A 13706-nucleotide genomic window follows, 5' to 3' on the forward strand; every position below is an offset into this window, starting at 1 on the left:
AAATATCTTTAGAAATTAAGTAAATTTGTAACTAATGGAGTTTGTAACATTGTAGAAAAATATCAATGTGTGTATATATATGTGATGACTTTTTATTTATGTTATATGAGATCATGTTGTATGTCAATATTGAATTGTTGTACAATATTTCATATTAAATTTGAATCGAGCTATTATGTATGTTATGATTATTTGATATTATATTCGAATCGAGCTATTATTTGATATTATTTTTTAATATTTGTGAATGTTTGATACGTGTGGTACCAATTAAATGGGAAAAAAGTAAACATCTAAAAAAATCCAAAAAAAACTAACAGAAAAGTATCAGCGACCGGTTCAACAATCGCTGATGTCTTTACATGATGTCAGCAAAAACCAACAGCGACAAAAAAAAATTGGTCGTTGATACGTTATCAGCGACCGGGATGACGTCATTCAGCGACCGGTGGCGTCATCGGGTGAGCATCAGCGACCGTTTTTGACTATCAGCGACCGGCGTCATGACTATCAGAGACCGGTTTCACCGGTCGCTGATAGTTGCATTTGTTGTAGTGATGGTAGACTGCTCTTTAATTTGTTCAGTTTGATATATGCGCGCTTTAAATCAGTGTTGCTGCTTTCATTCCATATTTTGGAAGATTTCTAATAATTAATAATCCAGATTTTACCTTTATTTTGGTGATAAAAAAAAAAAAAAGAGTTTGGCTAATATAACATCAGTGTCATTTCAGCATACATAACACCAACTCGAAAACATATCAAATTAACTTCGAACGACTAATTCAAACTGTTCAAACCGATTTACATTATGAGTGATGCATTTACATACAAATTTTTTATATTTTCGAGTTATTTTAGTATCAAATCAAGCGGCAAAAATATTAAAAAATTAATGTATTAAAATTAATTTAAAAACTCACACATTTGACCGCTTGACTTAATACTAAATAAATTCGAAAAGTTTTAAATTTTGCATGTAAACGCACAACTAATGAAATAGATCGGTTTGAATGGTTTAGATTCACCGTTTAAAGTCGATTGAATAGGTTTTAGAGTTGGTGTTATAAATTGAAATGACATATTATCCTAGCCAAACTCTAAAAAAAATCGTACGTGCTACTTTTATTCCATTATTCAGTTCCGATGTGGTCCCCACGTACTAGGATTCAAACTAGATTTTATCCAAACTTGGCCGAAAGCCAGGGAAAGAACATGGTCCATAGAGCATATATGATTAAAGAGTAAGATTTAGTGCTATGAAAGTTCTTTTGTACAATTGTCTTAAAAATTTATTATATAAATTTTAAATTTTAATCTAAGTAATTCAATAAATTGGTTATATAATGAACTTGTAAATTGTCAATATTTATTATTTTTTGAATTTTTTATTTTTTATAATTTGTGAAATATGATAAAAAAATGACTTAAAATATTGATAATTTTTTTTTAAAATTATTTTTTGTCATCTTTCATAAATCACAAAAAATAGTAAAAAAAAATTCAAAACTAGTAAAAGTTGATTTTCTACAAGTTTATTATGAGGAGGATTTCAATGCCTCATCCTTTTCATAGTTCATCATACCTCATATTTTATATCTTCGTTTTCAAAATCCAAATTGTTGATCCGAACCGTTCAACATAATATTTATACTAAAATATGCATGGAGATGTAATTTTATATTTTTTTTTGAAATTTTTTTACTATTTTTTAAGATGGGTAGAAAATCATTGTTTTTTTAACTATAAAAAAAAAAAATTTCTACCCATCTTAAAAAATAGTAAAAAATAGTAAAAAATTATAAAATTTCATCCCTAACCATATTTTAGTATATATATCATGTTGAACGGTTCGGATCGATAATTTGGACTTTGAAAACGAAGATATAAAATATGAGGTATAATGAGGTATGAAAGATATGAGGCATTGGAATTCTCCTCGTTCATTATATAACCAACTTACTGAGCTACATCAAAGTTTAAAATTTATACAATATATTTTTAAGACAATAGCACGGGAGCCCTTATATAACCAATTCAACTAAGCTTTATTCTTGATTAAATTCAAACCTTATAAGCTGTTGTGTTATGTTTTCACTTTTCAGTATATGAATGGCAGCAGCTGCCAATATCACTAAAAAAAAAAAAAATCATTTGATCTTGCTTGCTTAATTACTGTGCCAAAGATTAAAGACAAATAACAACCATCATAAAATCTCCCCAACAACTTTTGACTTTTGAGGTGGCCGCTCAATTTTACCATCTATTTATTAATCATTCAACTGTCGAATTAATTTTTATCCAAATTGAAGCGTTATCTTTAAATTCAAATTACATACAAATTGTACATATTTTGAAACTTATATTAGTCGTGAACTTTACATACGAAGCAGATATTAGCACATTTTTTAAATTATTAATTTATTATGATGTTTGTTTTACAAAATTTTAAGATTTTCAAAAGCCCTGTATTGCAAAACATATTTTTTATTTCGATATTTCATTACAAAATAACTCCGGAAATTAGTTTTTAATTTGTTTGCAATTTCAACTTTACAATAAAACGATAATATAATTTAACTAACAGTTTTAAAATAAAAATTCAGTGACTAAATAATGATTAGTCTGAATTGAATGGAAAAATAGCCAGTAAAGTTGAGCAACAAGAAAGCATTCAAGCTTGGTAGAACTGCAATATGCTCCGTAATAAAAAGTTTTGAGTAAATGTTAGAGGTTATGATATTCAACTATTTAATATTTACAAGAGATTTTTTATCTGATTTTGAAATTACGACCTTTCATACATAATGCTGCAACATGTCATACGGTATTGTACAAGTTGGATGAAGATATTTTCATACATGTTTATGTATAAATTTAGTTGTATTCGAACAAAAGATATAACAAATAAATAATGACATTAAAGTTTGAAATATATTATGGACATAACATCATAAAAACAATCTAATTACTGGTGTCATTAATTTAAAAAAATATATAAGTTACTGATTAAATAAAAATGTACAAAATTTTGTACAAATAAATATTATTAAAAGTTACTGGTTAAATACAAATATATAAAATATTGTATAAATCAATCTTGTCATAATAACAAGTCTTTTGTACTTATCAATTATCTTATTAGATGATAATATAGAGAATTTTCTTTAAAATCCGTGCAAACTTAAATTAAACAGTCTGAATCTAGTTTTACAGGTTAAGCTAATCTTTTTTGTTAGATTGTGGCACCAGCCGACCTAAAAAATTTAAAAATGTACATCTCCAATGTTAACAAGTAAAAACATTTTTCATTTCCTTTATAATAAAAATGAATAATTGTAACAAAAATTCAAAATGCACGCCTCCTAACTCCAATGGCAACAAGTAAAAACATTAATTTGTTTCTTTTATGATAAAAACAATGGTGACAAAATTGGAGATGATAGAAGCTGACAGGCTGTTCCCATAACGGCTATAGGCTTTAGTCACATCATTTATTCATCGAAGATCCAACGATTACACATTGAAAGGGAACAATCAAGGAGGACCCTCACAAAATGACAAATTGAAGGAGAGAACAAGCTTTTTTGCCCGTTAACCCCTAAAAACCAAAATAATCCAATTATTCATGCAATACAGTAAATTCCATACTTTTGTTCTACACTTGTACTAGATACACTTCCAACCTCTCAATGATATTAAAAATTAACAAAAATAACCTACTAATCAATATTAATTAACTGACGAATTTAAATTGTAATATAATTTGATTATATTATTCTAATTCCAACACTCTGGGGTGAGAGAATGGTCTCTTTTCGGGTCCTTGCAGTAGTTATACACCATATGGCGAGTTTGGGCCCAATGCATTGCCATGTATTGCCGGTTGCTTAGCCCACCACCAGATGGTGAAGACGGAGCTGTGCGACAATGGCGTTGCGAGTATGGACTAGTACATCCTCGGACTATGAATTTCGTAAACCGCGCAACAAAAGGCTGGTACCGGTAGTCAGCCTTATATTTTCCATTGTCGGTGGCCCAAGAGGATGCATCCCATATCGAACCGTATAGCCACATTGGACGAAGAGGAAATGTCGAATCACTTTTCTTTTGATATCGTCTTATTGGTATATCATCTACAAAAAATCTGCAAATAAAAATTAGCCAAATAATTAGTTAATTAATAGCACATGCCATTGATGCTAATTAGCAGCCTAATATGATGTTATGCAATGGTTTGTATAACATCAAAAATCTTAACATTGCTCATCATTTTATGAACACAACATTTTTCACCCACTTTAAGTATCTTTTCACAATGTAATTACGACTGTGCATACTCATTTAAAGTTAGTGGCGCAAAGCTCTTAATTTGAAATAAGTTTTTTCCCAAAAAAAACTAAAAAATTGTTAATGGGATAAAAAAATATATGATATACTAGAAGTTTGAGGAGCATGGATGGTTTTTTGTTTTTTTTTGTTATCTATGAATATATATATTTTTTAAGAAATAGTACCTAAAATTATTGTAATATAAAATTGGCTGTTATCACGGACAGAGGTGGGCCAATATGAGTCTCATGAAAAAAAAAACTTTCCATAAATTTGTGAACGGGATTATACAACAGATCCAATTTTTTGGGGTCAATTGGAAAGAAAGAGCCAAAGGGCCTCACGAGTCTTTTGTGAACTTGGCTGACATAGTGATATTTATTCAAAGGAATGTATGAACCTCTGGTTGATTTGTACAATGTATAATGTTATTTTTTATAATAATAAAATACTTAAAAACTTGACAGACCTTATTTTAAATTGTGCATAAACCCTATACAATATTATTTTTACCTTTTTTGTTATTGTGAATATGTTTATTTACAACATGTTATTTTTTTAATAAAAATTTATCTTTGGGGTTCTTTTACATTATTTAATATCTTTTTCCAGCTTGTTAATGCTGAAACTACTGATTAACAGTTTAATTAATTATTTTCTCTCTTTCCTTATTTTTTTGAAAAATCTCTGAAACCAGCAGACAGCATATGCAATGCTTAAGAACTTACTAATGTGAACTAACAAAGTAATTGATTAGAGGGAAACATACATGATCTCATAGGGGGTCCAAGAAATCGCATAATTGTGAAATGCAGCAGTCGGATCGAACCACAAATGGAACTTCATTTCCCGACCGATTATCCGACCGTCACCGCTTCCTCTGATATAAACATTTGTCTGCAGTGTGTATGGCCTGCTTGGTGTGGTGCCCAAAAATTCAATGTCTACTTCATCATGAAATCCAGGGTATGCTTGATTATTTGACAGCTATATAAATTTCCAAAGTAAAAGGTTATCACCAAGGAAAAAAAATATAATTTTTAAAGTCATTGATAGACAAGATGACATCTGATATTAAGCTTAGATTGTACATACATAAAATGCAGTGATCACGCCAGCGGTGTAGCCCGGCTGAAGCTTAATCGAAGCCCCAAAATATCCACTCATATACGGGTGTCTCGACTTAAATCCACTCCCTGTACAAAATTTGATCAGTACATTTTTCAATTAGAAAATGACCTACCAAAATAATTATATACATGAAAATAAAAAAAATAAAAAAATAAAAAAAAAGCAATTTATGGCGACCTGAGGTTCGATCAAGCCATATTGTGGTGGACGATTGATCACTGGTAACCGTCTGATGCTGCGGCCCCCAGAGATTCAGAAATGCACGGTAGAATTGCGAGGGTTTAAACTGATAACTCGGGTAATACCCGGGATTGGGTTGAGCATTGCTGGAATGGAAGGAGAGAAGGAGAAGAACAGAGATTAATACAAGTGATGACATGAAGACCAAGAAGGGAAGTATATGACAAATGTGAGTTATGGGTTCTTCCCTTGTTTGCTAGATTGGGGAAGCAAATGTTGGAGGATAAATAGCAATGATTTATGGTAACAGGAGAGGATCCAATGTGAGAGGTGGAGAGAGTGATCAGAGGTAGAGAGAGAACTTGGGTTGGTGAAGGAAAGCAGTAAAGAGTAAACTGCGTAAAGAGCAAGTACTGGTAACTGGTGGTATCTAGGTGATCCTAACTATCCATCATTTCGGGAAAATATATTAACAGAGCTGTTCTTTCCTCATGCAGCGCAAAGATATTAGAGTGTTGAATAAGACTGTTGCACTGCATAAAGTAAAAACTACTCCGTCAATATATTTACCCATCCAGTATCTCTGTTTTCCTCAGCTGTGGATTCACATGTGGTTTGGGTTGGGTTTGGTACTTAGTTTTGTTTGGGGCATTGATGTTTGCCCGATATTGAAGGGAAAGTTAAGAAATTTAGAGGGACCCATCTGAAGAATTGCATTTATGTTTTTTTTTTCTTTTTTACCAGATTTGTACTCGGATGCAAATCTACTTGAATGAATGGACTCAATTCACATTTATTTATTTTCAAAAAAATTGTTAGAGCAAAATGTTACAAGTATACTGTAAATTGGTCTCCATACTCCTGTCTCAAAAAAAATTGGTCTCCATACTCAGTATGAAAATTTTATATAATTAATTTTTAATGTGTTTTCATCTCTATAAGTTGACAGTCTGACTTCGCTCCAGTCGGTAGGATTCATTTTTTTTTTGTGATGAATGGAATTTCTTTGTTAGTTGTCAAAATTGTCAAGCGGTCTTCACTCTTCAAGAAAAAATATTATCACTGGGGAATTTTGACAGGATTTTTTTTACCCGAAAAGTATTCAAAAATTGAATTTGAAAATTTGTGAAATAAGAAAGATTCAATTAGTGCTGAAAAGTTACAGTCATGTTTTAATCTGTCTGTACGGTCACTTTAGATTTGTGTCTATAGTCAGAACTTGATCAAAAAGTCTTATTGCAATTTTGTCTCTTTGCTATTTTCAATTTTCAAGTGCTAATTTTGATTATTTTTTTTCAAACAAAAAATAATTCTGTTACGAGACTTATCTATATGATGGAAAGTTAATGGAAATATGATGGAAGCAGACGATGCTAATTAAGGGATAAACAAATATTAATTTTGATGTTTGACGTAGCAAAGAAGGAACTAATAAGCAGAAAACAAAAATATATTGAAGAAAAATTAGAAACACTGCTCTTGATCTTGAAGACATTAATTAATGTTGCTATATATTACCAGTAACGGTTTTTGTATCAAATAAATAAAGAGAGACTGGAATGTATTCATTCTATAAATTAAATCATAGCATATGTAATTAGGAGGAGGGGGACTTGAATGATAATTATGTAGTATTTTTATATCATAATCTTCTGATTTGCTAAGTTTTGGGGGAAAACATAACTCTACATTTTGTCCTTCCTATTTCTTCCAACATCTGACCAGCCACATGTATTCCAAAAATAGCACAAATCAATATCATATCCATAAGAAGTTGCAATTTGCTGTATTTAATGTGCATTAATAATTAATATACCGTTTGAACGTAATAAGTTTATAACCTCAAGATTCTCTTTAGTTCTAACTCAAAAGTCCCACCAACATTTATTAATAGAACCCGCCATTTCATAATTCGGGAATATAAATATTGACAAAGTAGTTTTAAATTCATGCAGAGCATAAATCATATGTAATTTCAGCAAAAGATATTAATGGTTTGCTTTGGCAAGTAAAATTTTTGTGGTTTGTAAATTGTAAGTGTGTGATCAGTTGGTGCCAACTGTGCAGGACAAGTTCACACTATGAGTGCCGAGTGGGGGCCTTGGATTAAAAAGGGTTAATTAAATGATCATGCTATGTACAGTACTACTGTATGTTTTCTGTTATGGAAATATTAAGGTAGCAATAACATTTATTAAAAAAAATTATTGATACTAACATCTTTGCAAGAATATTAATTGTTGGACCTAAACTTTTAAAATTGAATTTCTCTTCATTTTGAAGTACTTCATGTAATACTAGTATCATACCCGTGCGTTGCAACGGGGACATATTATAAGAAACAAATATATCAATGAAAATAATAATTATCTAAAAATTAAAACACATGTTAATAGAAAATTTATATGATTATGTATTTTTAATTAACTTTAATCGTGATCTCTGATAACAATTTGATGATGTGATGATTTTTTATTTTTAAGCACCAATGATATCAAATAATAGCTCGATTCGAATCTAATATCAAATATCATACAACAATTCAATATCAACATATAATATGATATAAAAAAACATAAATAAAAAATGTTATCGTGTGTATGTATATGATATACACACACACACATATTATAAGAAAAATATATATTTACACACACGTTCCAATTTATATTCTTCTTTGTTTCCAATTTAGAACACACACACATTGATATATTATATATCGGAAATATATTCTAAATTGTACACACCAATATGTATAGAAACAAAGAAAGAGAAATAAGGAAATAAATAAAAAATGATTTCCATTGTGATCCGTATAGAAACGAAGAAGTAAGGAAACAATAAATAAGAAAATGGAAGGTGGAGTCTTCTCAATTGAAGAGGAGAAATATGAAAACAAAAAAGATAAGGAAACGGATAAATATATCGCTAAATTTCAAAATTTATTCAATTTTAACTGTAACATATCGTGCGGCAGCATATGTGGTGAGTATGTTTTTAATTAAATTTAGACTTCTATACATAAAACAGATGCATTTAATCAAAAGAAGATAAAATATGTAATTGGAGAGCTGAGATCAAATCCGAAGTTTCATCTCTCAATCGTAACCGTTAGTGGATTGGACACCCAACGTGCTTAATAATAGAATAGAGATTTAAAATTTCATATTTAGGTGACCGAGAGCATTTGTATTGAAACTTCCTTCTTTCTTTTTTTTTTTTTTTTTTCTAAAAGCATGTTATCACTTCTTATTCTACTTTTTGAGATTTAATGTAATTTCTAATTTGAACTTTAATTTTTTATTAAAATAATTAAAATTTAACTTAATTTTTATTCGGTGCTTTCTGCTTTGACAACTGGCTTTAATTTTTTTTTTTTACTGATGTAGTAGATGCTTTGATGATTATAATTATAAAGTGATGAAGTATCATTAGTTTGGATTTTTTGAGATTGTGAATTTATTGTTTTTACCAGTAATATAAACTGATAGCAATAATAAAATGTCGGTGCCTCGGTGGGTTCAATTATTTTTATTCTGGACTTCAGGTTGTGTTAGTGGGTCCTTTTCTTTTATGATACCGCGTCTGAATTTTCAGATTTCTTTCTTTTTTCTCTGTTAAAGAAATTTCATGGTTTTTTTTATTCTGACAAAAGAAAGAAATTAAGTGTTTTTTCTAAATTTGTAGAAATAAATGCTTCTAACCATGGGACCCCACTTTTGTTTCCCTTATGTGAATGAAACTGATAGATAAGTTAATATATATCTTCTATTTCTCTAAAAAGAGAAGTTTGTATTATTTTAAATTGGATTGTATTAATTCAAAATTCAGATAAACTGTTAATCTAACAAATTAATGACATAGCAAAATAACGAGCTAGCTCTTTAATCCAAGAGTTCATAACAACATTTTTTTTTTCATCCAAAGACATAATAGCGAAGCTACTTTTTGCTAACCTAAACTTTTGCTATTCCATCACCATCAATGTGCAGCGGTACAGATACCCTGGTAAGTGCCGAATTTTTATTTACAGCATAAAAAACAAAAATCAAATCACCTCAGAATCCTGGGATTTAAACCAATATCCAGGCGGGTGTTCTGCGGCCTCAAATATTGGAGTCCGCACAAACTTTCTGCGGTCCTAGCCTGGAGTCCGTAAAATAGTTATGCAACTTCAACTTTTTTTTAAGAACATTTATTAACTAAAAACAAAACAAAACAAAAAAAAAACTTTGGTTTTTGTGTTAGTGAGGTTTTAGAATTTGGCGTCTGACGGCCAAGTGGTTTTAGAATTTGATTTCTAATTTTTCTGATTGATTTATAATTTTTTATAAAAAAACAAAAAGTTGGGGCTTCATAAGACACTAGGCTGGGGCCGCTGAGGCATTCTGCGGACCTCAATTTTTGGAACGTGAAATACCCTTGCAATCTGAATATTTGTCGAATTCTAACCAAACAGCCGATTTATTTTGTTTTTATCCTGCTAGAAATAAAAATTTCGGTGGTAAGTGACCTTTGCACTTGCTTCCTATATTTTTATTTTTTTAAGGTAAATATAGAGTGAATCCTTCCTACTTTAAATATTTACACGAGATATTTTAATCAGATTTTGAATCAACCACCTCTCACACGAAATCATTACCTTAATCATTAAGTTATATATCGAGTCTCCCACTTGCTTGTTAGTAATTTTAAGTTTCTAGTTATATGCCTTCATAATATATACAATAAATGATAAATCAATGCTTGATTTTTAGGTCAATTATTGGAAAACATACATAAATAATGATTAAAGAGCATTAGATCTTCTTAGGCATGATTTTGAATGTGGGAGTGCAAGATCTAAAAAATCATAGCATTTGAGTGTCCTATCAACCCAAAATAAAATAAAAAATTCTCTACATTTTTTCTTAAGAATCCACTAAAATTATATTTTTTTGTCATTCTTTGCCATGTGATTCTGTTGATAATAAACTGATAAAGTATATACCTTGCATATTCTACTACACTGGCCAATGGCATTTTCGTCACAATAAGATATTTTGGGAAAAAAAAATGATATTTTTTAAATTAAAAATAATTTTAGTGTACATTTAAATATTCTATGATAATATTTTGAACTAAAGAATGTAATAATTTTTGTAACAATAAAAGAAGTTTTTCGTCCATTTGCTTCATTAGAAAACGAAAAAAAAAGTAGTTTGCCTCAATTTGATTACTATTGCAAATTTATTTTTCTGTCCTTTAAATAAATGACTGTTTACTTTGAAGTCTGAATATATGCTAAGACAGAAAATGTACACAAATTTAAATGCACAATAAAATTGTCTTGGTAGAGTATACAATAAGTAACTTAAAAAATGTACAGTTTATAATTGAACTAATTAGCTCAAATGAAAAATATACAATCTACGTACATAAAGGACTTAATTCGTGGCATTTTTTATAATTGAAAATATTCAAGTAATTAGAAATGTTATTATAAAATTGTTTCATAATAATATTATTATAATAATCATTACCAAAAAAAATATTATTATAATATTTTAGTTATAGCATTTTGAGAAGAAAAAAAAAAATCTCATGATACATACATGTAAAACAAGTTTTCTCATGTATTTCTTCATAATATCTTCTTTGGCCTCGTTAAAACCGAATATCTCCTGCATAATCACAGGAGATAAAATATTTCTAACTGTATCAAAATCAATTCAGTTATTATCACTCTTATATTATAAGGGGAGATTAAGAATCATCCTTTCATATAATGACAAAGGTAGCACTCTCTGTGTGGAAAATCGTGAGTTCGAAATTCGAATAGGAGGTTTTTTGTAGACAATTTAATGGAAATTAGAAGTCTAGATCTTTATCTTTCTATCATGTAAAAAGAAAAAAAAAAAGAAAAAAAAAGGAGTATTTTGTTTTAAAATTTGTGCTAGATTAACATAGACGACTCAGATCTCATTCTACACGGTCAGGTATTGCACAGGATTTTAATTCATTTTACGCACTCCAACTTTTTGAAGAAAACATAGAACTATATAACTTTAGGTGCTGTTTGACAAATAAGATATTAAAAGTTGAAATGTAAATTCCACTTGGAATATAGATCCTCTCTAACAATTAATGCTGCACCTCGTTCAATAGTGGTGCGGTTGTTGGATCTCACCCATTTTACCGTTTTGTAAAGCGGTGCCACGCTGTACTGGAAATAGACCAATTATAAATGAGCAACCTGCCAACGGCCAACCCCCCCTGAAATGTTGACTTACCATTGAAGAATTAATGATGCCATGAGTACCCCAGACATTCACATTAAAAGACAACTCATATTATATTGTTACTTGTTAAAAAATAACATGCTAATAAAATCGAGTAATTATCAATCAAATATGGATTTATGATCCTATTTTTCCTCCAAAAATAAAAAAAATTGAGTCATTGAGAGAATTAATGTTTGATTTATTGGGAAAGATAATATATTTTATGTAGGAGGTTGTATTTTCAAAATTCGATTGAAGATTCTTTATAAATATTAAATTATTGAATTGTTGAGTCAAGTCGTTCGAACTAATTCGAACTTGAATTGAACTCGATCGTGAACACAATATTAGATTTGTATTTTTCATATTTAAAAATAAATAATTAATAATATTTTTACATAAAAATAATTTAATTTCAATATTCTGAAATTTGAAAAAAAAATATTTCATTTGTTTAAATATATTACCATTATATCTTATGTTAAGTGCTAGCTATCTCAAATTGGATAATATAATAATATATCGAGCTATTTCGAATCGAACTCGGAGAAATCAAATCAAATGGTTTGAAATAAAACTAACCAAATATCTAATTATAGGAGCCAAATTTGAAATAGATACAAGGGACCTAGCCACAAGTTACAAGCTAATTTACAATTCTTTAAAAAGCAAGACTCTTGCTTTTTTGAATAATACTCCCATAATGCTTTTTTGAATTGTAGAAGTATAATAATTGGTAAATCAGTATGGAAGTTAGAATGATGCTATTCTTGCGGCCATTTTTATTAATAACCCAAAATAAAAAGTGAATTTTAAAAATAATCCCGCATTCTATTTTTTTTCAAAAATGACCAAACCGCCCCCCCCCCCCCCCACGGGCGGTCTCCTTTTTTTTTTTTTTTTTTTTTTTTTTAAGAGATCTGAGTATTTTGATTTAAATAATTTTGTGAAGAAAAAGTTTTATTGTTTAGAGTGTATATGCCAAAAAAAATTGTATATATGTATATGTGCATATGTATATGTGTATATGTGGATGTGTATATGTGGATATGTATATATGTATATATGTATATGTGTATGTGTATATGTGTATATGTGTATGTGTATGTATATGTGTATATGTGTATATGTATATGATGGCATTTCAATGTTGTTTTGGTTGTCATCAAGAGCTTATAAAAAATGTACTAATGTGGATAATTTCTAGACGTTGATTTTTTTATTTATATCCAAAAAAATATATAAATTTAAAAAACTAACCAAGCCTCTTGATTATTTCCAAAACTACCCAAACTGGAAAAAAATTTTCCGGTTTCCATACCAATTTCCGAAAAAAAAATTCCGGAAATTGGTTCCTAAATCCGGAATAAATAAAAAAATCGGTGGATAGTTTCTAGACGTTGATTTTTTAACTTATTGATTCACATAAAAACAAAATTAAAATGTATATCAATATTTTAGAAAAAGAATATGCATACTTTTTTTTGCAAGTAAATTCCATCGGAAGCAATATATCAATAACAACTATAATATATTATAATATTATTATAATAATAATTTACTATATTAAGAATATTAATTATTAATTATATAATTATTAATAATAAGATACTAATTATATAATATTAATATATTAATAACAACTGTAATATATTGTAATATTATTATAATAATTATTTAATATATTAACAATATAACATATTAATAATAATTATGAATAAGAAAATATTAATTATACAATATTAATATGTTATAATATTATTATAATTATTATTTAATATATTAACAATATAGGGTATT

The 13706-nt window shown here is 28.8% G+C and overlaps 1 protein-coding gene across 1 annotated transcript; it reads right to left on the bottom strand.

The window, feature by feature from the left end:
• Window positions 1–3605: 3605 nt before the first annotated feature.
• LOC144576318 (putative xyloglucan endotransglucosylase/hydrolase protein 32) lies at window positions 3606–5998 on the bottom strand. Its single transcript, XM_078326653.1, has 4 exons — window positions 5641–5998; window positions 5428–5528; window positions 5102–5319; window positions 3606–4147 (listed from the first exon to the last, which is right to left on the bottom strand). Exons 1-4 carry the CDS (start codon window positions 5840–5842, stop codon window positions 3781–3783), a joined length of 888 nt encoding a protein of 295 aa, XP_078182779.1. The 5' UTR covers window positions 5843–5998; the 3' UTR covers window positions 3606–3780.
• Window positions 5999–13706: the final 7708 nt, after the last annotated feature.

This window comes from Carex rostrata, chromosome 25 (assembly GCF_964058835.1).
Source record: "Carex rostrata chromosome 25, lpCarRost1.2, whole genome shotgun sequence".
NCBI classification, from domain to species: Eukaryota; Viridiplantae; Streptophyta; class Magnoliopsida; order Poales; family Cyperaceae; genus Carex; species Carex rostrata.